Below are 27751 nucleotides of genomic sequence, written 5' to 3' on the forward strand. Positions count from 1 at the left end.
CAGCAGGATCGGTGCAGTCCTGGGCAGGAATTGGGGTGAAATGCCAGTGTGTTGGCACGGGGCCGGGCAGAGCTCATGCATTCCTGATGTCAGCTGTGAGCGCTAACGAGAAATCTTTTAATAAGGCAAAGCCGAGCTGTGTGGGGGAATCACCACGTGTTTTTGCAACAGGTCACTGTGACCAGGCTCGTGCTCCAGAGAGGGGGAAGGAAGTCAGGGATAATTGGATAAATAATTAGCCCCAGCGCTCATTATTTGAGTCTAATGAGGGAGGGAGGTTTGGTCAGGAAAGCAGCCGGAGGCAGTGGCTGGCAGAAATGAGCAGCAGTGATGGGGGTCCTGCATGTAGAGGGGCTTTAGGGGTGTTCTTGGGGACGTGAGGACATCAGGGATGGCAGGGGGGGATGACATCAGGGACACATGGGCATGGAGGCTGCAGGGACACCAGGATGAGGGGACCTTGGTGGGGCAGGGACACTGAGGATGTGGAGACAAGAGGGACTTGGGGACATGGGTGATTTGGGGACGTGGGGTCCCCAGGGATGTGGGGACCCAGGGCTGGCAGCCAGGTGGGTGCCACAGGCCATCTCCCACCTTTTCCAACTGTGTGGGGGTTGGGTACTCATGCAAGGATGAGCGCTCCCCTGTCACCACAGCAGGGGGTGTCACCCCAGGGGGCAGAGGTCTGGTGCACTCATGACACAGGTGGCCCTGCAGGATGCCATATGGGGTGGCATCACGCCGGGGGTGCTGGGGACATCTTCCTGCTGCTGCCACGGCCCCTGCACTGCCATAGCCCTGCACTGTCTGTGTCCTCTCATGTCCCCCCATCCCCAGGGCTGGCACAGCACCCAGAGCAGCACGACGTAGGACTCGGCATTCCTTTATTCTCCAGAGCCTGGGTGCAGGATGGGGGAAATGTGGATGCAGGGGTGGGGTGGGCATGGAAATGGTGCAGGCACAGAGGTGGGGTGGGCAGGAAGATGATGTGGGCATGGGGACAGCATGGGCATGGAGACGATGGGGTGCAGGTGGCACAGCACGGGCATGGGGTGGTGCGGGCATGAGCAGAAAGGTGGTGAGGGCGTGCAGGTGGCAGAGGCATGGCAGCAGTGAGGGTGGGGGGGCTTGGCACAGGGTCACTGTGGGCATGGCATGGGCTTGGGGTGGGATGGGGAAGGGAATGACAGGGCATGGGGTGAGCAAAGGCACGGGGGTAGGATGGCACAGGGCCGGAGATGGTGTGGGCTTGGGCATGGCATGGGCATAGGGTGGGCAAAGGCATGGGGATGGGGCTGGGATGGGGCTGGGATGGTATGGGGGTGGAGATGGGATGGGGATGGCAGGGGGATGGAGATGGGATGGCATGGGGGGGGCTGTGATGGAGATGGGATGGCATGGGGATGGCAGGGGGATGGAGATGGGATGGCATGGGGCTGGGATGGCAGGGGGATGGAGATGGGATGGCATGGGGGGGCTGTGATGGAGATGGGATGGCATGGGGATGGCAGGGGGATGGAGATGGGATGGCATGGGGATGGCAGGGGGATGGAGATGGGATGGCATGGGGGGGGCTGTGATGGAGATGGGATGGCAGGGGGATGGCAGGGGGATGGAGATGGGATGGTCACAGGGACAGCTGAGCAGGGTGCAGGTGCTGGCAGGGAGCTGGCACAGCCGGCATATGCCTGGTGACGCTCTGGGCTGGGCGCTGGCCCTGTGGCCACCTACTCCCTCACTTCCAGCTGGTGAAGAACTGCTTGAAGAGGGGCGTCTCGTGGCCCTGCGGCAGGATTTCCACCTGCCAGGACAGGTACAGGGAGGGGATGGGGACCAGGATGGGGTGACATCATCCATGCCAGCGCCCGGGCACCCCTCGCCGCCTGCACCCACCTGTGTCCGGGGTGAGTGACCCATGCGGGTGATGACCTCCTCGGCCACCTTCAGGGCCGCCTGGCGCTCCTGCTCATTGGCCTTGCGCCCTGTGGATGGGGACATCAGAGCCATGCTGGGGGTGGCCCCGGTCCCCCCATCCCCCCCGACCCTGTCCCCAGGCACCTTTCCAGACGTAGACCTTCCTTCCGGCGCTGTCGTCCAGCACGAAGCAGTCATCGGAGCAGAGCAGGCTCTGGCTGAAGGGGCTGCTTGTGGCCACCTGGCTCAGGTCCATGCGCCCTGTCATGTCTGACACCTGCCCGTGGCCAGGACGTCACGTCACTGCACGGCTACCCTGGGGTCCCTCAGCTGTGCCCAGCCCTGCGTCCTCCCACACGGCCACTGCAGCATTCCCCATCTGTGCCCTGCCACAGGGCCACCACAGTGTCCCCTGGCCATGCCCAGCCCCCTATACCCCCTGAGGCCACCGTGCTGTCCCCTGGCCATGCCTAGCTCCATGTGGCTTTCCTAGGGCCACCGTAGTGTCCCCCAGCCATGCCCAGCCCCCATATAATCCCTGGGGCCACCACAGTGTCCCGAGCCATATCCAGCTCCATGTCCCCCACTGGGGCTACCGCAGGATCCCGCAGCCATGCCCAGCAACAAGGCCACCCTGATGTCCCCTGGCCATGCCCCGTGACCGCCATGGTGATACTCAGCTATGTCCAGCCCTGGTGCCACCATGGTGCCCCACAATGGCCTTGCCTTGTAGAGGACAGCTGCCCCCGCGTTTCTTTGGTCGGCCACAACGTCCTCCTCAGGGCTGCCCTCCTGCAAGGTGGGCTTGGGGCCCAGCACCTGCAGGTGAAGAGATGGGGTATCACGGACCCACCCCAGGGTCACTCGGGTCCCCTTCTCCTCCCGGCGGAGATGTCCGGGCCCCAACACACCTGGAGCATCTCAGGTGGCTCCTCGCCATCCACCACGATCTCCAGGCGAGCCTTGCCACCACGCTCACCATCCCGGATGGCCATGGCCAGCTCCTGCGCCTTGCTGCGCTCCAGGATGTTGCACCTGGCCCCGCACCAGACAAAGAGGGTCTGGGACAAGGAGAGGGACAATGGTGATGAAGCCATCCTGTGGTGGCCCGCAACCCAACTCACCCGGGCTGAGGGTGAAGGAGTCACTGGCGTTGAAGGTGGCCCAGGGAGATGCCCCAACAGGCACATGGACACCGCAACAGACGGACACCCAGACAGGCAGACAAGACACCCAGACGGATAAATGGCTGCCCCAATGGGACGAATGGACACCTGGAGGGACAGGCAGATACTCCAACAATCAAACACACCTATAGATTGGGGGGACACCCCAAATTGATTGATGGGCACCCCAAGAAGCAGATGTCTCCAGGGACAGACACCCCTGTGGATAAACAGGTGGCCACCTGGAAGGACAGAGGAGCAACCCCAGCAGCCTGGCACTCAGAAGGACAGACAGACAGCCTGCCAACAGACACCCAGAAAACCCGGCAGCCATCCCTATGCGTGGACGGAGGCTTTGACAGACAGACGGACACCCCAACAGATGGACACCCAGAAGCACAAACAGCCATCCCTACAGATGGATAGTGCAGAGGGACACCCGAAGGAGCTGGTGGACACCCCAGAGGACAGATGGACACCACAAAGGGACATGTTGCACTTTGCCCTGCACCAGGTGAGAAGTGTCTGGGGGACAGAGGGAGGGACAGCAGTGACAGGGCCACCCCTGCCCACCTCGCCCAGGTCAAGGATGAAGCAGTCGCCGGTGTTGAAGCTGGCCCAGCTCAGGTCCTGCTCGCTTGCCCGAAATGTTCTTCTTGCCCTTCACCTGGTAGAGTTTGCACACGGGGCGGCACCAGCGCTGGGGCGGGGTGGGCTTGAACGCTGAGTCCACACCTCCCTCCTGCTGGCACGGGGGTGCTGAGCACCTGGCACGGTGTCCAGCACCCAGTGGGGAAGACAAGCACTGGGGATGGATACTGAGCACCCAGAGGTGATGCTGAGCACCCACCAGGCAGGCTGAGCACCCAGCAGAGATACTGAAGCACCCAGAGGTGATGCTGAGCACACAGTAGAGCTGTTGAACAACCAGCAAGGATGCTGAGCACCCATCAGGGATGCTGAGCACCCAACATGGAGGCTGAGTGCCTACTGGGGATGCCCAGCACCCACAGAGGGGTCTCACATGCTCAGTGGGGAATAAGCAAGGTGGGGAGGGTGCTGAGTACTCAGTGGAGATGCTGAGCACCCACTTGGGATGCCAAGAGCCTGGCTGGGATGCTGAGGGCTCAGCGGGGGTGCTGAGCACTGGGGGCACCCCAAGCCTCCACTGGGGAGGCCCAGCACCCGTACCTGATAGGTGATGCCACGCGGGGAAGTACTCCATGAAGACGTCGGACTCGTTGCCCTGTACCCTCGCGGTGCGTCACGGGGGCGCTCACCCAGCAGCGCGTTCAGCTGGGTGGAGAGGAGGGCACAGGCGCCCTGCTCGTCCCGCGAGGAGTCCCGGCCTGTGGCAGCGGCCAGCACTGAGCCCCCTGCTCCCACCCCTGCCCCCCTCCCCTCACCCCACCAGGGCTCACCCATCCAGAGGTGGAGGTGGGCTCGCTCGTCCGGCCCGTTGTGCAGCACCAGGTAGGCGTCCCCCGAGAAGAAGGTGCCCCATGTTGCTTTGGGGACCTCCACCGGCCGCAGCTTCTCCACCCGCCAGATGTGCAGCCCTGGGCGGGTGGCGTCGGAGCCGAAGGGGGAACCGCTGTGGGGTGAGGGGGGGGCGTGAGCTGGGGGGGCGGGGGGGGGTCAGGGGGCGAGGGAAGTGGTACCTTTTGGGGAGCGCAGTGTACATGGCGTCAGGGAGGTGGTGATATCGGAGGTGGGTGGATACCACAGACCTGTGGGTGGAGGACGCTGTGAGATGGACAGCACAAGGGACGGGAGAGCCAGGAGGTCAAAGACCAACAGGGAGATGGACGCCCCAACAGACACTGAGAGGGACAGAGAGACACCCCAACAGACACCCAGAAGGAGAAGCAGACACCCCAATGGACAGATCAACACCCAGAAGGACAGACAGATGCCCTGGCAACCATCCAGGACAGATGGACACCTGATGATGCCCCAATGGACACCCAGAAGGACAGATGGACACCCCAGCAGACACCCAGAAGGACAGATGGACACCCTGATGGAAATGAACATTCCAACAGGCAGACAGACACTCCAACAGACACCCAGAAGGACAGATGGACAACCCTGACAGGGAGATGAACACCCCAATAGACAGATGGACACCCAGGAGGATGGACAGACACCCCTATGCACAAACAGATGCCCCTATGGGTAGGGGGACACCCCAATAAATGGACCTCCGGGAAGACAAATGCCCCAATGGCCAGTTGCACCCTGACATAGAGCGGGACACTCAGAAGGACAGACAGACACCCCTACAGACAGACAGGCACCCTGACAGCTAGGCTGACATCTGGAAGGACAGACAGACACCCCAACAGCCAGCCAGCCAGCCCGGGGGGGGGGGGGGGGGAAGCCCCAAGACAGACAGATGGACACCCCGAAGGACCCCTGGCTGGACAGACAGACACCCCCCCTGCAATGGACAGACAGTGACACAGCCGGACAGACGGACACCCCAACAGACACCCCCATCTGACGGACAGTGACACAGCCGGACAGACGGGCACCCCAACAGACACCCCCATCTGACGGACAGACAGTGACACAGCCGGACAGACGGACACCCCAACAGACACCCCCATCTGACGGACAGACAGTGACACAGCCGGACAGACGGGCACCCCAACAGACACCCCCATCTGACGGACAGACAGTGACACAGCCGGACAGCCAGGCGGACCCCCGGTGGGCGCACAGCCCCTCACTCAGGCGGGCGCAGCGGGCGGTGGCAGGACGGACGGACACCCCGACGGCCGGGAGGCTCCTGCCAGCCACAGGCACGCGGAAGGCAGCGGTGACTCAGGCGCAGGAAGGGTGGGGATGTCACCCAGCATCATCGTCACCAGGAAAACTCCCCACAGCGGGAGCGGCTCAGCACGGGGCTGACGGGGGGGGCACCGGGGGTCCCGTCCCCCCCCCACCCCGAGCCACGCGAGGGTGTGCGCTATGGACAATAAGACACTTGCAGATTCAGAAGACATTGCGTATTAATTGTCACTCACGCAGGGACCAGTGACACAATTCTCGCCCCACACAAACCAGCGGTGCCTGCACACAGTACCACCCCGTGTGCCCCCCGGCGGATTTGCCCTCTCTGGGGGGCTCCTGGGGTCGGAGGGCGCCATCCCCCCCCCGCCCCCCCCCCCCCCCCCCCCCCAGTTACCTTTGTCCCGCTTTCAGCCAACTTTCTGTTCATGTCTGTGGGCTGCAAGCCCTTATCGCCCATCTCCTCCTGCGCTTTTTTTCTTAGATCAGCATCGAGACAGAAGCTTGTCATCAGCAGGTCTGTGTTTCCTGCCCCCGCAGAGGCGGCCCCCCCTTAATTAGAAGTCCCTTCATTCATCAGTTGTGACAACTCTATAGGGTCAGCTTGACCTAAGTTTTGTGCACGTAAGTGCTTAACCAGAAACACTAAATCAGAGTTTAGCACTAGATCATAACTCCATAATTTGGGAGTTTAGACAATTCCCTCCCTTTGGGACTTATGTGCTATATGAATATCAATATATATTCATATATGAATGTCATGTATATTCATATATGAAATAAGTCCCACTCTCTCTGAACTTCTTTCAGTTGCAGCGATACAACACTTCACCATACAGTGTCGTATGATGTACAGGCAAATATAACGATCACGAGTACGATAATTACAATTAACTTCTTGATCTGTAGGTGTAGATCAGGAAACCAGGAGGTTAGCCAATTCCAAACTTTCTGAAGTCCCTAGGAGGTGTCATCTTTGTGGACCTCATGCAAGATTTTAGTATGTTTCTAAAACTCTTGGAAGTCGGTAGAATTATGTCACTTTGACACATGTACACACAACAACTAGTATTAACACTAGGGCAAATGCTGCCTTGAGGTGCCCACAGCATACCTGATGCCAGCCTGTTTTGCAGAGCTATTTCTGCAACGCCTTCCTGCGAAGCCCCCGTGGCACCCGCAGCATTGCTGGCTGTCCCTTCCGTTACTGCCTATACCTTTATCACTGCCTTCCCCAGCTCAGCAACCCCCAGCCAAGGACTAGAGCACCCAGCAAAAGCACAGCATCGAGTGGGTCTGTCTATAACGGGTTTTAATCCTGCCTGTAGAGGAAGGCAGGCAGTGGGTTGATTGACACGGGTGATGTGCAGCTGTAGCTTGCTCCCACTAAGTGGTTAAATAGCCCTGAGGCTGGTGGGAGGGGGGTGCTGGTGCTCTGACCTCTGAAGGAAGGAGATGCAGCACAGACAGTAGAATCTGACCGATGGTAAGAGCCTTGTTGCAGCCTACTGGTTTGTTGTGCTGCAACACCTGCCTATAGCTCTGTGGGTAGGTCCTTAACCACAGATTATTATCAAATTTCTCAGCTATAGTCATATTGGGAAGAGCCACCCCCAATGTGCAGGTGCCTGAGCCTCTTGGTGGTGAAGCTTTTCGTGCTACGCTGCCGCAAACCCAGTGCCACCAGTCCCCAGTGGAACATTCCAGTACTTTCTTGCAGTTAATTCTGGAGGGGTTCATCAGACCAGACACAATGCAGGTGGTGCCCCACAGACCCCAGTTCCTCTTGTGCGTGTCACACGCATCGCAGCGGGTGGGTGGGGTTTCCATACTGTCCAAGTTCAGAGGGCAGTCTCGTTCCGATTAGCGCAGTTTGGTCTTGCCCACAAGTTACTCCAATTAGTCCTGAATGGAATGGGGACACCAGCTAGAGGAATTCCTCTGTGAGTGCACCCAGGGAAATGGGTACAGGCCCAACAATCAGTCCTATGAACAACCACCATCGATTTTTCCACCATTTTCAAATGAGTGTTCTGTGTCCATGAGGCCTCCTGGTCCCACCGAATTTGAGAATTTATCGCACCATATTGCAGTAACAGGCAAAATTCTATACATCTGTATAACGTTTAAACAAGTATCTACAAAGAAAACATGCTAATATTAAAGAGACAGTTAAACTCAGACCTCCCTGTTATACAATCCGGTCCTACAGAGGGGCTTGTTTCAGTCCAAGAACGGTTCATTAAAATCTCTTGATTTTTAGTTTCAAGAGGAGCCATCTTTCAATTTCCACTTTACTTCAGAACTCTTAATCCTGGTGTAACGGATCCAAGAATCAATTCCTTTAAGTTCACTGCAGTACTAGTTGCCAGCATTACTAAATACGGTCCTTTCCGCCGCTCCTTCAACGGCTCGGCATGCTGCAACACTGGTAAGATGACAGGTCTTACGAAACCCTTGTATTAACGTTAAAATTAAGCTTTCACCTCCATCTGCACGGCTGTTTGTGCTGCCTGTTAGTATAGCAAGAGACTCAACCCAGAACTTTATGATTCTCGAGTTCGCTTCAAGCATAAAGGCCCTCCTGGCTTGACAGTCCATTCTGGCGGTATGGTGGTCCCTGTGATGTATCCACGGAGCGACTCCTTCAAGCTTGGCAGTGTGTAGGTGGTGAGTAAAATCTGGAGAGGACCTTTCCACTTCTCTTTGAGCAGTTTATCTGACCACACTCTCAGATACACCCAGTCTCTGGGTCGGTCTTGACTTGATGTGGAGGCATGTCCAGGAATAAAGGTGCGCTCACGGTGACGTACCATCCTTCTTGGGTTTTGGTTGCCTTTAGTAAATGAGCCAATGGCTCGTCTTCTGGTGTATGCTGTGAGCTCTTAGGTCCTAACTTCTGGATTTTTTCTGGCAGGACTAGCAATCCTTGCCTTTCAGCTGCTTCTTTCGCTGCTTTACCTGCCATTCGGTTTCCTAGATGCACTGGACTATCTACAGATGTATGCGCTTTACAATGTTAAATTGCCACCGATCCAGGAAAATGGATCACCTGTAAGAGTTGTTGGATCACTGGCCCGTATTTGACTGGGAATCCTTGAGAGATTGAGAGTTCTCTTTCTTTCCAAATGCCCCATGAGCACAGACCACTCCATCGGTGAATTTTGAACCTGTCCATACATTAACAGGGTTATCTTTTGACAATTCCAATGCTCTCAATCAGGCTATGAGCTCCGCCTTTTGGGCTGATGGGTCAGATGATAGGGCTTTGGCTTCTAGTATTTTCCACACAAGGCTGCTACCATCTACAGACAAGTGCCAGACAGTGTTCCCTGTTGGCGTCTCTTTCAAGTCCACCGGGCTAGAGCAAACCTGTTCCATCGTTTGCAAACCATCACAAGTGAGTTCTTCATTTCCACTAGGCTCAGCAGCAAGGGCAGCTGCGGGATTCAGGGTTGTGGTCACTTTCAGTTCCACATTGTCTTGTTCCAAAAGGACGGCTTGATTCTTTAGCATTCTGCTTGGTGACAGCCAGTGCCCTCCTTTCTGTTCCAGCACCGCCGTACCTGCGTGGGGGGCAAGTATGGAGGGTTTTGGCTCGTGTGTCGGTTCCGGGGTCTCTTGGCTCAGTAGCTCTGTAGCTGCTGCTGCTTGGAGATGGGCTGGCCGTTGTCTGCTGGCATTGCCCAGGTGTTTGGAAAAGTACCTGCGCATCTTTTCCATGTCCCCAGTCTCTGGGCCAGCGCTCCTAAGGCAACGTGCGATCTTTCATGCACCAATAGTTCAAACGGGTTTTCTAGATTTCGGGACGCCTCGAGCTGGAGCACTCACGAAAGTCCGTTGCAATTTAGAAAACGCATCTCTGCACCCCAGAGTCCAGACAAGAAGTTTTCTGCTTCCTCCTGCAGCTTCCTAGGAGAGTTTGGCAATGAGTCTGAAATTCATTATCCATAAGCGACACCGCCCGGCCATCCCGAGGAATGCTCCAAGCTCTTTGATTCCGAGACTCCGCTGGCCCTTGGGAAACTGTAAATCCCCAACACGTTACTTTGTGGGTGAGCGGTGCCTTTTTCCGGGATACTTGGTACCCCCCTAGCCCCCAAAAGTTTAGGAGATCTGTCATCAATGGTATAGAATCTTCCATATAGCTGGTTGCTAGCAGTATGTCATCTACACAGTGCAGCACGGTGACATTTTCATACACCTTTTGCCAGCTTTCCAGATCTTTGGCCAATTGATTTCCAAAGATTGTAGGACTATCTTTAAATCCTTGTGGCAATACAGTCCAGCACACGTGGGTTTTTCTACCAGTCTCAGGGCTTTCCCATTCCAAAGCAAACAATTCTTGACTCACAGCGTTGAGTGGAAGGCAAAAGATCACAACTTTTAATTCTAACCTAGAAAATCATTTATCTGTCCCCTTCAGGGTGGTCAGGAGGGGGTACGGGTTTGCTGCCCCTGGGTGGACATCTTGCACAATCTGATTTATAGCTCTTGTATCTTAGACCATTCTAGATTCTTCTGAATTTGGCTTCCTGACTGGCAATACTGGAGTTATATTCTGATTGGCATTCCCTTAGTAACCCCAAATTTATGAATTGTTCCATTAATGGCTCTAGTCTAATGACTTCTAGTTTAATTGGGTACTGCTTTTGCCTTACTGGTTTGGTGTTTGGCTTCAACTGGATGAAAATACTCCGGTGTGTGCTTGGGGTCCTCACGGCTCCTCCGACCCATGGAGTTCCCAGAAAGCAGGTCCCACCTGGGGCACTCAATTCTGTTACAGAAAACTGTCACCAGGAAAGCTCCCACAGCGGGGGCAGCCCAGCACGGGGGCAACAGGCCATTGCGGTGTGGGGCATGGAGGGGTCCCCCCACCGCGCACCCCGAGCCACTCGGGGGTACATGCTACGGACAATAAGACATTTGCATATTCAGAAGGCATCGCGTATTAATTGTCACTCACGCAGGCAGTGACACATTTCTCGCCTCACACAAACCAGCGGCGCCCCCAGACAGCACCGCTGGAGGGTTGTACCACCCCGTGTGCCCCCCGGCCGGTTTGCCTGCTCTGGGGGGCTCCTGGGGTCGGAGGGCGCCATCCCCCTCCCCCGTTACCTTGGTCCCGCTTTCAGGCAGCTCCGGGTGGGCTGCGCCCCCAGCAGCCTGTCTCCTCCCGCGGCCGGTGCTGGGGGCTCCTCGCTGCACAACCCGGCTGACGAGGTGTCTCTCAGCATCCCCAAGGCCGCCCCCCTTAATTAGAAGTCCCTTCGTTCATCAGTTTTGATGACTCTAGAGGGTCAGCTTAATCTAGATGTTGTGCACAGGTTTGTTTAATGTACGGCTGAACAGTAAAGCAGAGTTTAGCGCTGAATCAGGGGTCGGTAGTTCGGGAGTTCAGGCAGGGCTGAGCGGGGGGGGTGGTTCGGGGGGTGGGGGTGGGGTACAAGGGGTGTCCCGAATTGCCAAATCCCGTAGCCTCAAAGAGGGGAAACGACATCAAATGTTTAATAAAACAAAATGTATTGCTAGAAGTTTGAGACAATTGAAACGAGCTAGCTGTTAATGGTTAATTCAAGATTTATTTTTGTGTATCCTGCTTTGTCGAGCTTCGAGGAGCGCTGATAAATCCTTTGTCCCCAAGAGCGACCCTGGAGGAGGCTCCCCACGGCGAGCGGAGCTGCCCGGGAGGGTGGGCTCGGCAAACCCGGGGGAAACAGAACTGGTGGGGATGGCACCCTCCGACCCCAGGAGCCCCCCAGAGAGGGCAAACCCACCGAGGGGCACACGGGGTGCTACAAACCTCCAGCGGTGCTGCCCGGGGGTGCTGGGTGAGAAACGTGTCACCGGTCCCGTGCGCAAGTGACAATTAATAGGCGATGCCTTCTGAATATGAAAATGTCTTATTGTTGTCCGTAGTGTGTACCCTCGCGTGGCTCGGGGTGCACGGTGGGGGGACCCCCCCATGCGCCTGCCGCATGTGGGGACCTTTCCTGGTGACAGTTGATGATGGGGGGAGCTGTACTGGGGGAGTCGTACAGGATCCGGGCACTGTGCTGGGAGTGGAGCTGGAAGTGGGGGGCACTACTGGGGGCTGCATGGGTGGAGCACACAGGGGGTGGGCTGCAGCAGAGGCTCACTGAGAGGCACTGAGAGGCACATGGCTGGGACCTCCCCCCCCCCCCCCCCCCCATCTCCCCACAGGCCCCAGCCACAGCATTGCTGGGAAGTGACTCACAGCTGGGGGGGGGCACGTGTGTGACGAGTGTGGGCGGCCTGAGCCCGCCACGTGGCCCCACCGGCCTCCACGCAGCCCAGGGAGCCTGCTGGGCCGGGGCGGTGGGGGGCAGCTGCTGCACCCCCTCAGTGCTTTGGGTGGCACGCTGAGGGGTGCGCACCCCTTCCTGCCCCCCAGCCCCGGGGAGCTGGGGGGGGGGCACGTGTGTGCAGCGCGTGTGCAATGTGCATGCTGTGCCGTGTGCTGCATCCCACGTGCAGTGGGTGCGTGGTTCACGTGCGTGGTACCTCTGACACACAGGGCGTCCTGCATGCTCCGTGTGTAGTGCATGTGCAGGGAGCCCGTGGGCAGCCTCCCACACGTGTGCAGGGACTCGTGTGCAGTGTGTGTCTTGTGTGCAGTGCGTGTCCCACGTGCAGGTTCTCATGTGCAGTGTGTCACACTGCGTGTCCCATGTGCAGGTTCTCACATGCAGTGCATGCAGTGCATGTCCCGTGTGCAGTGCGTGTGTGGTGTGACAGTGTGCTGTGGGGTTCCCATGTGTGGTGCATGCAGTGTTGTGTAGGCAGTGTATCTGCGCAGTGCTGTACGTGTGCAACGCTGCAGTGCCAGGGCAGCGTGTGTGCATGTGTGCACATACAAGGCTGCAGTGCCAGCGCCTGTACCAGCATGGTGCCGGTGCCAGGGCGGTTCACCACATGTGGTGCCAGCATTGGTGCTCACACAGTGCTGATGCTGTGCACGGTGCCAGTGCTGTGCCAACGCCAGTGAGTGCTGGTGCTGGCACAGTGCTGGTCCCTGCACGGTGCCAGTGCCCTGTAATCCAGATCCCATGCAGCACCAGTGCAGCAGTGGGCCCAAGCCAGCGTGGGGCCCTAGGCAGTGCCAGTGCTGTGCAGTGCCACTGCAGTGTGGGCTCCCCATGCAGTGCTGGTGACAGTGCGGCGTCCCAGTGCAGTCCCAGTGCCAGTGCAATGCCACTCCTGTGCAGTGCCGGTGCCGGGGTCCAGCAGGTCCCATGCTGGAGCCGTGCAGTGCCAGTCCCACGCAGTGCTGCGCAGTGCCGGTGCCAGACCCATGCAGTGCCGGTGCCGGTGCCAGTGCCGTGCAGTGCCAGTGTTGGTGCCGAACGGGTCCCGTGCAGTGCCGTGCAGTGCCGGTGCCGGTGCCGAGCGGGTCCCGTGCGGAGCCGCCGCAGCTCGGTGCCGCCCCCGGCTGCTGCGCCCGCCCCCAGCCCGCCCGCCCCGGCTGTTCGGGGCCGGGGCCGGGGCCGGGGCCGGTGTGGCGGACGCGGCGATGGGGCTGGCGGGGCCGCCCCGCTCCTGCCTCCTGCTGGCGGCCGCGCTGCTGCCGCTGCTGCCGCCCGGGGCCGCCCCGGGCCCCGCCGCGCCGCCCGCGCTCACCGACGCCGAGATCGAGGCGTTCCTGAGGGGCTTCCTCGGGCCCGGCCAGCTCGGCGGGGACGGCGACGGCGACGGGGACGGGGACGCGGATGGCACCGACTCGGCCTTCGGCACCGACCTGAGCATCGGCACCGGCACCGGCACCGGCACCGGCACCGGCATCGGCACCGGTGAGCGAGCAGCACCGGCACGGCGGGTCGGGGCTGCCCCGGCCCCGGGCACTGCCGGGGTCCCGCGGGGCCCCCCCAGCCCGGCCCGGCCGCCCCTCACCCCGCGGCGGGGCGGCGCCCCCCTCCCCCCCAGGCTCCCCGCGGCCGCTGCTGGAGCCCGAGAAACCCAAGAAGGGGAAGAAGGAAAAAAACCCCAAACCCACCAAGAAGCCCAAGGAGAGACCCCGGGGCTCCAAGAAGGAGAAGGACAAGGACTCGGGCAAGGACAAACCCCCCAAGAAGTCCAAGGAGAAGCCCCCGAAAGGCTCCGAAAAACCCCCAAAAGGCTCCAAAAAGCCCAAGGAGAAGCCACCCAAGGCCACCAAAAAGCCCTCCAGCAAGAAGCCACCGGAGCCACTGACCACCCCTGCTGAGCCCCCCCCCACCCCACAGCCCCCACGGGGCAAGGGCGATGTGGTTACGCGCCAGTTCCCGGAGCAGCCTTCGCCCTACGAGGAAGGGGAGGAGGAGGATGGAGGTGGCCGAGGTGAGTCTTGGGGACCCCCATTTTGTCACCAGCCGGGCTGGGGTGGGGGTTCTTGGCACACCACGGGGTCACCCCATGTCCCGCTTGCCTCCCTGGTGGCCCCCGGCGGCTGGCTGGGCTTTGTCCCGCTGGGGTCCCCCCCACACCCCCACCAGCCTTCCTCCCCGATGGGATTTTCTTTCCTGTGTGGAGCTGCCAGGGGCCAGGCTGGGGGGCAGGGGGGGCACCACCAGCCCCTCAGTCTGTCCCTGTTCCCAGGGGAGCTGGAGGAGCTGCCGAGTGAGCCCTGGGAGCCGGGCCGGGAGGACTGGCACCCCGAGCCCAAGCCTGGTGAGTCCCCAGGGCCACCTCTCGGTGTCTTGGGGCCACCTCCCTGCTCCCTGGTGCCACCTCCCTGCTCCCTGGTGCCACCTCCCTGCAACCCGATGTCACCTCCCTGCACCCCGATGTCACCTCCCTGCACCCCAGAGCCACCTCCCTGCATCCCAGAGCCACTTTCCTCTACCCCAGGGCCACCTCCCTCCACCCCAAGGCCACCTCCCTGAGTCCCAGTGTCACCTCCCTGCACCTTGGGGCCACCTCCCTGAGTCCCAGTGTCACCTCCCTGCACCTTGGGGCCACCTCCCTATTTCCAGGTGCCGACCCATCGCAACCCAGTGCCACCTCCCTGAACTGCAGGGCCACCTCCCTGCACCCCGGGGCCACCCCCTGCACCTCAGTGTGACCCCCTGTGCCCCTTCCCCACGTGCCCCCTCCCTGCAGAGGTCCCTGAGGAGCAGGAGCCACCGACCCTGGACTACAACGAGCAGCTGGAGCGGGAGGACTACGAGGACTGTACGGTGCTGGGGTGCGGGGGGGGGGGGGGGGTCCTCCAGGGTCCCCTGGCCTGCTGGGAGGGACGGAGGGTGCATCCGTCACCCCCCACCACCACCTTGCACCCCCAAAGCCAGTGCCACCCCCTGTTCTGTCCCCAGTCGAGTACATCCGCCGGCAGCAGAAACCCCGCAAGCCCCCCAGCAGGAAGAAAACAGAAAGAGTCTGGCCCCAGCCCGAGGAGCCACGTAAGTGGGGGGATGGGGGGACCAAGGGGGGCTGGCACCACTAGGGGTGGAGTTGGGGGGACAAGCCTCAGCCTTGGGGAGCATCATTTTGGGGCAGCCTGGAGCTGGGGTGGGCACAGGGACTGCGTAAGGGGTGCAGGGTACCCCACAGGGGTGGGGGGATCTCTTGGGGGCACGGGGACCCCGTGGGGATATAGAGGGGTCCTGCGGGGCCATGCAGAACCCCTAGGGACACAGGGATTCCACAGAAGCATGGGGAACCCCACAGGGTACACCCACTCCCCCCACCATCCCCAGCATGGCCCCTTTCACCCTTCCCAGTGAAGCCAGAGGAGCCACCCCCGCCGCCACCCCCACCGCCCGTCCTGGTGACCGAAGGGGACTACGGGGAGGGCTTTGAGCAACCTGACTATGACGACCGTGAGTGCTGAGCAGGGGGGGAGCCTGGGGCATCCCAGGACCCCCATCCCTGGGGAGCTCTGCCTGGCCCCATGGGTAGCGATCTCCCTCCCTGTGCCCTGCTGGCCTCCAACCAGTGGCATCCACCCCCACCCCCCTGGCCCTAAAGGGGTGTCCCAGCCCCCCTCGCCATTTGCACCCTGCAGTGGCATACGGGCTACCCCCCCCGCCGAAGCCCAGGAAACACCCAGACAAAGAGGACGAGATGGAGACGGACAAGGAGAAACACAAACCCTGTGAGAGATGGGCAGGGGATGGGTGCTGGGGTGGGTGGCATGTCCTCATGCCGGGTGGCACATCCCAGCTGGGGGCAGCACATCCCTAGAGTCAGTGGCACATCCACAGGGTGGCTGGCATGTCTCTGAGTTGGGTGGCACATCCCTAGGGTCAGTGGCATGTCCCTGGGGTAGGTGACATGTCCCTCGGGTGGGTGGCATGTCCCTGGGATGGTTGTCACATCCACAGTGCGGTTGGCATGTCCCTGGGGTGGGTGGCACATCCCTGTGGTGGTTGGCACATCCTTGGGGGTGGGTGACATGTCCCTGGGGTGGGTGGCACATCCCTGTGGTGGTTGGCACATCCTTGGGGGTGGGTGACATGTCCTTGGGGTGGGTGGCACTTCCCTGGGGCATCTGGCACGTCCCCAGGATAGTTGGCACGTCCCCAACAGGGAAGCCGAAGAAAGGTGGCAGCAGCAAGGAGGAGGAGGAAGACCCTTGGGTGGAGGAGAAGGGCCGGGACCGCAAAGGTGGGTGCCAGCGACCTGTCCCCTCACCCCCGGCCCCCTGGGCTCTGTCTCCCCTCACCACGCCTCTTTTCCAGGAAAACCCAAAAAAACAGGGGGGAAGAAGTGGGAGCCGGATGAAGATGAATGGGCCCCTCCGGAGGAGAAGACAAGTGAGTGTCCCCGTTCCTGGGGGGGAAGCAGGCACCCCACTGCGGGGGATGCCCACTGCCTTCCCCCCCACCTCCACTGTCCCCAGGATGTCCCCCCATCGGGCTGGAGTCCCACCGCATCGAGGATGACCAGATCCTGGCCTCCTCCATGCTGCGCCATGGGCTGGGCGCACAACGCGGGCGCCTCAACATGCAGGTGAGGGTCACCCAACTTGTGCTCGCCCCCTGTGCCAGCGGACCCCCCCACCCACCTCCGCCTCGCTGCCCCCACCCCAGGCAGGCACCAACGAGGACGATTTCTTTGACGGGGCTTGGTGTGCCGAGGACGACAGCCGGGCGCACTGGATCGAGGTGGACACCCGCCGCACCACCAAGTTCACTGGCGTCATCACCCAGGGCCGCGACTCCCAGATCCAGTATGGGGCTGGGGCCGGACCCGGGGACAGGGGGTGGGGCAGTGGCTCAGGATCCCCCCTCCCAACCTGTCCCCTTCCTTCTGCAGCGAGGACTTTGTCACCAGCTTCTATGTGGGCTTCAGCAACGACAGCCAGAACTGGGTGATGTACACCAACGGCTACGAGGAGATGGTACGTACAGGACACCAACACGGGCTGGTTGAGGGGGGTGGGGATGGTAGGGACCCTCCTCCCACCCTGGCTACATCTCGCCCCCCTCGGCAGATGTTTTACGGCAACGTGGACAAGGACACACCAGTGCTGACCGAGTTCCCCGACCCGATGGTGGCCCGTTATATCCGCATCTACCCCCAGACGTGGAACGGCAGCCTCTGTCTGCGCCTTGAGGTCCTGGGCTGCCCCCTCTCCAGTAAGAGCCACCCCAAAGCAGTGGCTGGGGGGGTGGTTGCGGGGCGGTGGCATCTCTCTACACCTGCCACACCATGTCCCTGTCCCCTCCACAGCCATCAGCAGCTACTACACCCAACAGAATGAGGTGACCTCCACGGACAACCTGGACTTCCGCCACCACACCTACAAGGACATGAGGCAGGTGAGCACCCCTGTGGGGCAGGCACCTCTGTGGGGCAGGCACCTCCGTGGGGTGGACACCTCCATAGGGGGTGGGCTCAGCCCCCTGAGCACTGCCCCCCATCACCTGCCCCCCCAGCTAATGAAGGTGGTGAACGAGGAGTGTCCCACCATCACCCGCATCTACAACATCGGCAAGAGCTCACGGGGGCTGAAGATCTACGCCATGGAGATCTCCGACAACCCGGGTGAACACGAGACGGGTGAGGATGGGAGGTGTGTGGGGAGCAGGCGGCATGCCCCTGGTGCAGGCGGGGGTGGGGGCAGCACGCCGACCCTGCCCGCGCCCTGCCCACAGGTGAGCCCGAGTTCAGGTACACGGCGGGGCTGCACGGGAACGAGGTGCTGGGCCGGGAGCTGCTGCTCCTGCTGATGCAGTTCCTGTGCAAGGAGTACCATGACGGCAACCCCCGCGTGCGGAGCTTGGTGACCGAAACCCGCATCCACCTCGTGCCTTCCCTCAACCCCGACGGCTATGAGCTGGCCCACGAGGCGGTAAGGGGATGGTGGGACAGGGGATGGGACAGCGGCACGGGGGGATGCAGCCCCCCGGCTCACCGCTGCCCGGGCTGCCCACAGGGCTCCGAGCTGGGCAACTGGGCGCTGGGCCACTGGACGGAGGAGGGCTACGATCTCTTTGAGAACTTCCCCGACTTGGCTTCAGCACTGTGGGCGGCCGAGGAGAGGAAGCTGGTGCCCCACAAGTTCCCCAACCATCACATCCCCATCCCAGAGCACTACCTGGCCGAGGATGCCACGGTGAGCCACGGCACAGGGCACGGTGCTGAGGCGGTGCTGGGGAGGTGCTGTCTCACTCTGCTGTGCCCGCATTGGCAGGTGGCTGTGGAGACACGGGCTGTCATGGCATGGATGGACAAGAACCCCTTCGTGCTGGGAGCCAACCTGCAGGGCGGGGAGAAGCTGGTGTCCTACCCCTTCGACACGGCCCGGCCCCTCAGCGAGACACCAGCGGCCGCCCCTCGCTCTCCGGATGACTATGAGGACGACAACCCCGAGCTGCAGGAGACACCTGACCACGCCATCTTCCGCTGGCTCGCCATCTCCTACGCCTCGGCCCACCTCACCATGACCGAGACCTTCCGCGGGGGCTGCCATACGCAGGACATGACCAATGCCATGGGCATTGTGCAGGGTGCCAAGTGGCACCCCCGGGCTGGCAGTAAGTGGGGGGAGCACGCCGTACAGCGTCGGCTTGCCTGCCCCATGCTCCTGCCACATGAAGGCGTGAGCAACCAGCTGGGTGGGCACTTAAGCTGTTTTTCCTGCAGGCATGAATGACTTCAGCTACCTACACACCAACTGCCTGGAGCTCTCCATCTACCTGGGCTGTGACAAGTTCCCCCACGAGAGTGAGCTGCAGCAGGAATGGGAGAACAACAAGGAGTCGCTGCTCACCTTTATGGAGCAGGTGTGTGCGGGGACGAGCGGGGCAGGGAAGCGGCAGCTGCCCTGCCTGCCCCACTCAGCTCCTCCCGTCACCTTTCCTCGTGTAGGTCCATCGGGGCATCAAGGGCTTGGTGACGGACCAGCAGGGAGAACCCATCGCCAATGCCACCATCGTCGTGGGGGGCATCAACCACAACATCAAGACAGGTAGGGTGCCAGGCAGCGTGCTGGGCAGGGTGCTGGCAGCACCGTGCTGCCTCCATCACCCCACTGCCCCCCCTTGCTGTCCGCAGCCAGCGGCGGGGACTACTGGCGCATCCTGAACCCGGGTGAGTATCGCGTTGTGGCTCGGGCCGAGGGCTACAACCCCAGTGTCAAGACCTGCAGCGTCTTCTACGACATCGGAGCTACCCAGTGCAACTTTGTCCTGTCCCGTTCCAACTGGAAACGCATCCGGGAGATCATGGCCATGAATGGCAACCGGCCCATCCGCCGCATCGTACCTGGCCGCCCCATGACGCCCCGTGAACGCATGCGCCTGCGTATGCGCCTCCGGCACCGCATGAGGCTCCGGCAGCAGATGAGGCTGCGGCGCCTCAATGCCACCACAGCTGCCAGCGGTCCCACGGCTCCACCACCCACCACGACCCTGCCCTTCCCCCTCAGCAGCACTGCCTACACGCCCTGGAGCCAGGAGCCACCCACAGCTGGCACCTGGGAGATGGAAACCGAAACAGAGGTGGTCACCGAGCTGGTGACAGAGACAGAGGCCTGGGAGCTGGGCACAGGGACGGCGCAGCCCTTCACCACGGCCGAGACCTACACCGTGAACTTTGGTGACTAGGAGGTGCTCATCCTCTTGCTCCTGCCTGAAGCCAAGGCTGGATGCTCACAGCCCGTTTGGTTTCACCTGCCACAGGCTCTGGCATCTGCTTCTAAAGTCTTCCTCGAGCCCCGGGCAGCCTGCTCTGGGTGGGCTCCAGCTCCTCCACTCACGCTGCTTCCTAGGACTGCAGGGCACGCCACCCCGATGCTTGCCCCAAACGCTGGGCAGCCGCGGAGCGTCTCTCTTGCTGGGCTCCAGAGCCAGGCAGGAAAGGACACGCTGCCCTGTCCCTCGGGGCTGGGCAGTGCCAGCCCTTGCCTGGCAAGGGAGAGGGTGAGGCCAGCCCCAGCCCTCGCCCCGTCCCCACCTCCCAGCGCAGCAGGGTCGGCAGGGGTGGTTCCGTTCTCCAGGGCAGGGCCCGCACGGAGGCAGGCACAGCCCCTTGTCCCCTCCACACAATTTTCTGTTACACAAATAAATCGAGTTATATTGGTACGAGCTTCTCTTCTCTCCTGTGCCCCCGGCAGCCACAGGCCAGCCCTCCCAGGACAGATGGGAATAACACAAAGGCGGTGGGCGCCAGGACCCTCTGAAGGGCCAGAGGTTTACCGAGTCCATGCCCTGCCTGCTCAGTCAGTGCCCAACCTCCATGTCCCCATCATCGTCCTCGGCCCCGAAGCCGGAGAAGCTGATGGGCTGGCAGCTGAGGTTGCACAGGTTGACGAGGCAGGCGGTCTGCGTGGTGCTGAAGGCAGGCACTGTCACCAGCAGGACCTGCTGCCCATCCTCCCCTGCAAAGACAGGCGGGTGTCAGGGAGATAAGCCCCGGGTCAGCACCCCGGTGTGGGGTCCCAGGCCCAAGCGAGGATGGGGGGGTGCTGCAGGCCGTGGGACTCACCTTTGAGCAGCTTGGACTGGAAGTGGGGAGCGTTGCCACAGAAGTAGACGTGAGGGCACTCAGTGAGGATGAAAGGGTCGGATTTGTAGAAGGGGTAGCAGCCTGGGAGGGATGGAAATTAGGAGGGGAACCTGCACCCCTTCGGAGGGCAAACATCTCCCCAGCCTCAGCAGCCACCCAGCCCTTGCCTTACCCAGGGTGTCTGGGGCTGTGGGGCTGATGTGTCCCGCCCGCAGCGTCCACTCCAGGATCTCTAGGTAGTCATCCATGCTGCTGTATTTGAAGATGTCGCTGACATTTTGTCCTGATGTCCCCAAAAACCTGTAATATTTTGGGGGAAGGAAGGGGAGATTCAGATGGCTGTCCTAACCGTGACTTGCCCCGTGGTCCCACGCCACCAGCAGCTGTCACAGAGCTGGTGGCGCACCAGGCTTTTCTACCTGACACCGTCCACATCAGCCTGGTAGGGGTTGGTGACCAGCCGGAGCGTGGAGTAGGCGCTGGCAAGGGGCAGCATGCAGTGATGCAGTGGCTGCTGGGGCAGCGTATAGTTGGTGGGGTCAAACTCGCCGGGCATCACATCCACAGGCACAGAGGTCTGCAGGCAGAGCGGGGATTAACGGGGATGACCAAACGACCCTCCTTCGAAGGGGCTCAAAGCAAAGCCCTGGCTGGAACCTGCTGCCAGCTCTGCCTGGTTTGGCTCCTGCCACTTCCCCATAGGAAGCCCCACTTGGCTTCACCACAGAGACCAGATGCTGGGAGAGGGATGTGAAGCTGAGCTGTGTGCTGCCTCCCCTTCCCACCGCGCGCCCGCATGGCACCATGTGTGGTGCTCGAAGGGAAGCTGGGGCTGGGGTATTTACTACCCCACACCCTGGGTTGCTGGCAGTGTTGCTTCTGTGGCTTGGGAGCCAGGCTCCCTCTCCCAGAGGGTACTCAATGCCCCAGCCAACCCTTTCCTGCTCCAAGCACTCACGCAAAGCTGCAGCAGGATCTCATCCAGCATCTTCACAGCCTCCACACTTGCCGCCTGGGTCTTCTTGGTCAAGTACTTCGCCTGGGTCAGCAGGGAGACAGTGAGGGAACAACCCTGTGCTCCCCTCAGTCCCTCTCTCTCCACCTCAGCGGGACCCCTGGTGCCAGCCTAGGCCCCAGAGAGCATTGCTGAGGTTGAAGACCCCTTCCCCGCCGTACCTTGTTGATGGTGTCCCGGCTCTGCGTGTTTTGGCTCAGCAGGTTCCCTGCCAGGATGACGCGGGAGATCTGTGCGGCACAGCTCTGCTCACCCTCGGCGCCCAGCTGCCCCGTCACCACGTCCACCAGCAGCTGCGTGCTCAGCAGGGACTCGCCACTCCCGCTGCCCAGCCCCAGCCCCGACACCAGCAGGACAAACCTAGACGGAGAGGCTCGGGCAGCATGCCGTGCTCCCTGCCCACGTGGCAACATCAGGGCTGTCCACACCAAGGGGCTTCAGAGAGCCAGGGGTGGGGGGAATGAGCCCCTATTCACGCCCTCTCCTGGCACCAGGCACCTACTTCGATGGGCACGTGGGGCACACAGTTCCCAGGGCGCGGGGATACGGCGGGGGACACGGTGCCAGCCCCGCTCCTGTCACGGCAGGAGACTCACCGGTCTGAGCTGGGGCCTTTCCAGCGCAGTGGCTGGGGCAGGTCGGCGAAGCAGTGATCCTCCACTAGGAACTTGCCGTCGTCCTGCTCGGAGCCATACACAGCAAAGATGGTCCCTATGGCAGAGAGTGGGTGGTCAGTCCCTGGGCCTGCCCCGTGACGGGGCTCCCACCAAGGAGCCATCATCCCCTACCTGTCACCAGCCTCTGCACCTCGACGGCTCCTTCCAGCTTGATCCGCTGCAGCTCATCCTCGAGGATGAGCTCGTCAGTGGGATGGATGTACTTGGGCAGGGCTGGTGGAGGTACCAGGTTGTGCTGCAGGTGGGACAGGGCATGCTGTGATGGCCTCAGCGAGGACAAGCTGCTCTAAAGGGCCCTTCCCAACCCCAGCCAAACCCTGCTCGTGGAAACCAGAGGGTGGGCGAGTGACTCACAGGAGCTGCTGGCGCGGCCCCCCACTGCTGGCCAGGCCAACGCCCCCACTCCCGCTTTGAAGGCGGCGCTTTGGAGGCTCCAGCAGCTCTCGGCACTGCTCGCCAGCTGCACGCCACCCAGATGAGCTGGTTTTGTTTAACACTTCCCCACAGCGCCCTGGCGAAGCAAACATGCGTGCTGCTTCCCGGCCAAGGAGGAAGCGGCTCAGCCAGGCGGCGGGAGACAGCGCTTTGGCTCGCCTCGGGAAACATGTTTGCAATCACCGCCCAAGCAAGCGCTCCGCTTTCTTTGAACCCTGCCTGGCGGTGCTAACCCCATGCCGCGATAGGCAGGCTCCAAACTTCCCAACACGCTCCCCATGAGCCGGCTGGGAGCAGATGGGCCTCTGGCACCGCACAGGGATGGCAGAGCTTCCCTAGATGCCCCCCTCACCCTCCTCCCCTGCAGTAGGGAAAGGGGGTTTACTCTGCTAACCCCACTGGATCCAAACCCTCCAAGGGCAGGAAAAGCAACACCAAGCAGGCATACACAAGATGCAGGCTGACACAAAGAGTGGTGGCGTCTCAGGACGAGGTAGGCACAGAGATTATACACCAGCTCCCCAGGTCGAAGCCCTGGCAGTTCCCACTTGCTCAGCCACAGCGAGCACAAGGGAAGCAATGGGAAGCTGGCCAAGGCCCTGATAAGTGTTGGCACATCCCCCAGAGCTGTGCGGAGGAGGAGGGGCACCCCATGGGAGGGCATGCTCCCACCATTACCTCCTCGCTGATCTCCTGCAGGATGGAGGGCTGCAGCTGCATCGCCTTGAAGAGCGTCCCCACCACACAGCACTTCTCGCCTGCCTGCAGCTCGCAGAGCTTCCTCAGCACTATGCCATTCCCTGCAGAGAGAAACGGGGCTCAGCTTGGGGACAGCTGCAAGGGCAGGCAAGGCTCACGGCTGGCTGGGACCAGCTGAAATGGCCTGAACATTGAGGCCAGCAAGAGGCAGAGGGGGAATGTTGCAAAGCCTCTTGCTTTTCCTCGAGGCAGAGCCAAATCCACATGTGTAGGCCAGATGGGGCCAACAGAGCAGAACCAGAGCGCCAGCACTGCCTGCAGGCATTTCCTCTGCATCAAGATGGGGGAATGCTGGGTCATGCTGGGGTCCAGGAGACTCACAGCTACCAGCCAGGCCAGCATCCTGCTGGGCCACAGGTCCAGCTCTGCCTGGGAAGGGAGGGTGCACAGGTCTGGGATTGTCCTGCCTGGGCACAGAGCCGCTACTCTTGCCCTTGGGCTTGAGGGGCTGGTGTTCCTGCTCCTCAGCCCGGAGACAACCCAAACATCCCACTCAGAGCTGACAGGCAGGAGAGATCATTCACCGTTCCCAAGATCCTGCGCCTGGGACCCCCATTGCAACCAGGCATGTGAGAAGATCCCAGCACAAAGACAAGCTGCTGCAGGGTTTCCTTTGTTGGAAAGGCACAAACAGATCCCTGGGCTGTAGCCAGGGATCCACAGGAACATACAGGCTGGGGGAAACAGTACGTGCCTCAGGAGGTGCAAAGAGCATTGCAGCCCCAGCGCTTTATCACCCTTGTGGCTGGGGAGCATTTGCAGACAGCAAAAAATGCATCTCCCTCACCTCAGGCTAAGCCCAAGACTACTCATCTCACCCACAAGGGCCTAGCAACACTTCAGCCCCATCCTTTACATGTCTGTAGGGCCTTTATTTCTCCCTTTAAATCAGCCCGTGAAGAAGCCCATCCATCCTGAGCCTCAGGCCTTGGAGGGAGGAGGACTGGCTGCTGGGCTGCACTGGCGCTGCAAGAACTGCCGGGCTCCTCTCCCAGAACAACACTGCCAAAGCCCATTGCTGCGCCACCTCCTCCATCAGCTCATCCCTTCGGGCTGCAGGCAGTGAGGTGATATTTTCCCCCTCAAAATCTCCCTTTGCTAATCACATGCTGCTGAATGTGACTCCTGTCTGGTGGAAGGCACCCTGCTGTGATCACAGGCACTCTGGCCTCAGTGGAGCTGGAAACACGGGTTTATCAATCCCAGGAATGCAAACACTCAGAGTCAGAAAAAACAATCCAGTTTTAGTTTCTTATTCTTGGCTCTAACCCCCCAAGTGTGTGTGTTTAGGGGGTGGAGGGCTGCGCTCTCCAGATTTTGCCTGCAGGCACTTCTCCCTGTGAGACAAACCCCAGAAATCTCATCCCATCACATGACTCTGGGAAATGGGGCTTTACAAAACCTCTGGTTCCCGTCACCATCAGCAAAATCCAGGGTTACAGTGCAGGGAGGCCAGCCAAGGAACGACATCCACTGCGGAACCAGCACAGCCTGGCGCAGGCTTTCCTTCCTCTCAGCTCTGAGCAGCCCACAGGGCTGGGGAGAGAAAGAAAAACAAGCGGCTGGCCCGAAAACCTCCATAGAAGGGCAAAGCCGAAAGCTTGGCTGGCCTGAGAGAATGAAATTCAATAACAGACTTTTACCACGCTCGGGGAGCCATGCGCTGCGCCGAGGCCTGCCAGAAAGCTCAGCCATGGTGCTCTGGCAGCAGCAAGGCAGTTGCTTCATCCAGTGCTGCCGTTACACTTTCAGATGGAAACTCTAGCATGAGGATCCCAGCCGCTAACCACCAACGCAGCCCCGCCAGGCAAGGAAACAGCCCCCCCGGAGCAACTGACGCTTCTACCAACCTCTGCACCCCACTTCCTGGCCAGGGTGCTCGCCAGCCCCCCACCTCCAGAAACCTCACGCATAACGCTTGCTCATGATAGCAGTGTGGAAGCTTTGTCCTGGCCTGGTGAGCAAAAAAAGTGTTTTCCTTGCACAGCTGATGTCTAAAGGTGCTTTTAGAAATGTTGAGACACTGTCTAGCAGACAAACCATCCCCAAAAACCCAGCCATGGGTTGGTTATTAGACACCTAATGTGTGCATGAGCTTAGGAACTGCTGAAAAATCACCAAGGAGCTTCCAGCAGGTGCCACATCGGCCACACAGCTTTGTCCTCTTTTCCCAAGGTCGGGGGGCTACTCCCCAAACCAACTCACCCCATTTCTGTCGTGCCCGCTCCTCCAGGATGGGCCGCATCTTGATGAGGCGCACGGCATAGATGTGAGCATACTGGTGGCTGAAGCTGCGCTCGCCCAGACGGAAGGGCTGGGAGCAGTCGGTGTACGCTGAGACTGGCACCCTGGCAAAGGTGGAGGCCTCGGTGGAGGGGGGGGCCAGTAATCCCTGTGCTGTGGGGGCCGCCTGTTCCGAAAACATGGTGGGTGCCAGGTTGGGGCAGCAGGGATGGGCACGGGAGGGCTTTAATGGTGGGTCTGGAAAGCAAACGGGCAAATTAAGGATCCCAGAAAACTGAGGTCAGCATGTGACAAGGCCCCAGGCTCGGCATCCCCTGGCCATCACTGACACCCCGGGACACCACAAATCCCTCCCTAGAAGCAGCCCCCACACCCCCAAACTGATCACCCCCCTCCTCAAGACACAGACGAGGTCTAGGCCCACACCCCCCAGACACTGCACCCCCTCCTTTCTTCCCCCCCCCCCCAATACCAGGGCACCCCCAAACTCATCCCAGTGTCACAAAGTCCTAGGAATCCCCTCAAATCACCCCCCATCAACAGGACACCTAAAGCCCCCCCAGAACACACCCTGGCCACCGGACCACCCCAGGATGTCTCCCCCAACCACCCCCTGGCACCAAGAGGCTTGCGCAGCCCCCGAACACCCTGGCAGCAGGGCCCATCCCAGGACGCCCCCTAAACACACCCCCGGCACAAAGACCCCTCCTGGACACAGCGACCCGGCCCCAAAACACCTCCTGTCACCAGCACCCCCTCGAGGACAGCACACCCCCCAAGAACACCCCGGCTCCAGACCCCCCACACCCCCCTGCAGCCAACAGGGCCCTATAGGGTCCCCCCATGACTCCCGGGGAGGCCGAAGGGGCCGCCCCGCGCCAGGGCCCCTCAGACCCCCCCGCCAGGGACACCCAGGAGGCGACAGCCCCCCCGGCCCCCCCCGCCTGGAGAGTCCCCCCGCGCCCCCCGAGCGGGGCAGACCCAGCGCCCCCGGTGTCAGCGCCCCCCCGGACCCCCCCCGGCCGCAGGTCACGTACGGGGTCAGGGGTCACAGGTCGGGGGACGCCGCCAGGCCGGCACCGCGGGCCCGCCATGGGGGGGGGAAAGGCGCGAACGCCGCCACTGCCGGAAGTCGCGTGGCCGCAGGTCGGAAGTGACGTCACGGAGGCGGGTCGCCTGGGAAACCGCTGGCGGCGGCGCCGACTCGAGGCCGTTCCTGTGGAAATTGGGGAGGGGGGCGGGGAACGGTGGCCCACCGGGACCCTACAGAGCCCGGGGAGGAGGGGGGGCACCAGGGGTTGGGGTCCCTCTGGGGCACACAGGACCTCAGGGGTGGGCCCAGGGTCTTGGGGAGGGGGCCGGGCACGTGGGGACCTCAGGGACAGGGGTCTGCTGGGGACACGCAAGGATCCTGGGGAACCCAGGGACAGGGTGTGTGCAGGGATGACCTGTGGGGATCTTGGGGCTGGGGTCCACATGGCGCATGTGGGGATCACGGGGCTGTGGTTGTACGGGACCAGGCAGATGGGGACGGTGGGGACAGGGTCTCTGGGGGAGCTGGGGCTGGGGGCTGTGTCACCCTGTCCTTGAATCCCCATGGGCGGCAGAGCTGGACCTCCTGGTCACCCACTGCCCCCAAGGGGCCGGTTGCCCCCCTCATGCAGGGACATGCGAGCGCACAGGGTGGGCAGAGGCCAGCACAGGGGACCGTGATGGTGACAGTGACAGCCAGGGGAGATGCCTCACCTCCTCTGCAGGGAACCCTCCGCACGCCTGGGTGGCCTCGGCTGTCA

The 27751-nt window shown here is 61.3% G+C and overlaps 4 protein-coding genes across 12 annotated transcripts; 1 reads left to right on the plus strand and 3 right to left on the minus strand.

Moving 5' to 3' along the window:
* Positions 1 to 129: 129 nt before the first annotated feature.
* On the minus strand, positions 130 to 1566 carry LOC129734173 (uncharacterized). The gene has a single exon (XM_055696294.1). It carries the CDS (start codon positions 1564 to 1566, stop codon positions 262 to 264), a length of 1305 nt encoding a protein of 434 aa, XP_055552269.1. The 3' UTR covers positions 130 to 261.
* On the minus strand, positions 1554 to 7242 carry CAPG (capping actin protein, gelsolin like). The gene is given in 13 exon segments (XM_055696310.1): positions 1554 to 1801; positions 1894 to 1982; positions 2059 to 2191; positions 2641 to 2733; positions 2826 to 2975; positions 3654 to 3725; positions 3727 to 3822; positions 4272 to 4292; positions 4294 to 4344; positions 4347 to 4429; positions 4502 to 4674; positions 4742 to 4810; positions 6274 to 7242. Coding segments are annotated over 12 exon segments (1050 nt in total). The 5' UTR covers positions 4765 to 4810; positions 6274 to 7242; the 3' UTR covers positions 1554 to 1735.
* Positions 7243 to 13274: 6032 nt separating this feature from the next.
* AEBP1 (AE binding protein 1) lies at positions 13275 to 20404 on the plus strand. 7 transcript variants are annotated; one of them, XM_055696269.1, is made up of 21 exons: positions 13278 to 13687; positions 13821 to 14213; positions 14472 to 14543; positions 14976 to 15047; positions 15188 to 15274; positions 15572 to 15694; positions 15880 to 15969; positions 16404 to 16481; positions 16556 to 16630; positions 16717 to 16826; positions 16907 to 17046; positions 17133 to 17217; positions 17311 to 17455; positions 17550 to 17638; positions 17756 to 17879; positions 17975 to 18171; positions 18256 to 18435; positions 18514 to 18856; positions 18966 to 19105; positions 19191 to 19290; positions 19377 to 20404. In XM_055696269.1, exons 1-21 carry the CDS (start codon positions 13411 to 13413, stop codon positions 19925 to 19927), a joined length of 3471 nt encoding a protein of 1156 aa, XP_055552244.1. In that variant the 5' UTR covers positions 13278 to 13410; the 3' UTR covers positions 19928 to 20404. The 7 variants fall into 7 exon arrangements, with proteins under 7 accessions (XP_055552250.1, XP_055552244.1, XP_055552245.1 ...); XM_055696270.1 differs by having other exon boundaries at positions 13279 to 13675; XM_055696271.1 differs by having other exon boundaries at positions 13280 to 13669.
* POLD2 (DNA polymerase delta 2, accessory subunit) lies at positions 20389 to 27094 on the minus strand. Of its 3 annotated transcripts, XM_055696291.1 has the most exons (11): positions 26996 to 27094; positions 25920 to 26195; positions 23634 to 23755; positions 22632 to 22755; positions 22440 to 22554; positions 22005 to 22203; positions 21787 to 21867; positions 21248 to 21405; positions 21001 to 21128; positions 20808 to 20909; positions 20389 to 20700 (listed from the first exon to the last, which is right to left on the minus strand). In XM_055696291.1, the coding sequence occupies exons 2-11, from the start codon at positions 26137 to 26139 to the stop codon at positions 20543 to 20545; spliced, it is 1407 nt and encodes a 468-aa protein (XP_055552266.1). In that variant the 5' UTR covers positions 26140 to 26195; positions 26996 to 27094; the 3' UTR covers positions 20389 to 20542. The 3 variants fall into 3 exon arrangements, with proteins under 3 accessions (XP_055552266.1, XP_055552264.1, XP_055552267.1); XM_055696289.1 differs by lacking the exon at positions 26996 to 27094 and having other exon boundaries at positions 25920 to 26305; XM_055696292.1 differs by lacking the exons at positions 25920 to 26195; positions 26996 to 27094 and adding an exon at positions 25117 to 25755.
* Positions 27095 to 27751: the final 657 nt, after the last annotated feature.

This window comes from Falco cherrug, chromosome 18 (genome assembly GCF_023634085.1).
Source record: "Falco cherrug isolate bFalChe1 chromosome 18, bFalChe1.pri, whole genome shotgun sequence".
Classification (NCBI taxonomy): Eukaryota; Metazoa; Chordata; class Aves; order Falconiformes; family Falconidae; genus Falco; species Falco cherrug.

Bases quoted from the DNA above. Each gene is read 5' to 3' on its own strand.
- AEBP1 (XM_055696269.1), top strand. From the start codon at position 13,411: ATGGGGCTGGCGGGGCCGCCCCGCTCCTGCCTCCTGCTGGCGGCCGCG. The intron at 15,048-15,187 runs GTACGGTGCTGG...TTCTGTCCCCAG, and splicing joins GCGGGAGGACTACGAGGACT to TCGAGTACATCCGCCGGCAG. The intron at 15,275-15,571 runs GTAAGTGGGGGG...CACCATCCCCAG, and splicing joins GCCCCAGCCCGAGGAGCCAC to CATGGCCCCTTTCACCCTTC.
- POLD2 (XM_055696291.1), bottom strand. From the start codon at position 26,139: ATGTTTTCGGAACAGGCGGCCCCCACAGCACAGGGATTACTGGCCCCC. The intron at 22,555-22,631 runs GTAGGGGATGAT...TCTCTGCCATAG, and splicing joins GGTGCAGAGGCTGGTGACAG to GGACCATCTTTGCTGTGTAT. The intron at 21,129-21,247 runs GTAGAAAAGCCT...AAAATATTACAG, and splicing joins GCTGATGTGGACGGTGTCAG to GTTTTTGGGGACATCAGGAC.
- LOC129734173 (XM_055696294.1), bottom strand. From the start codon at position 1,566: ATGCCATCCCATCTCCATCCCCCTGCCATCCCCATGCCATCCCATCTC.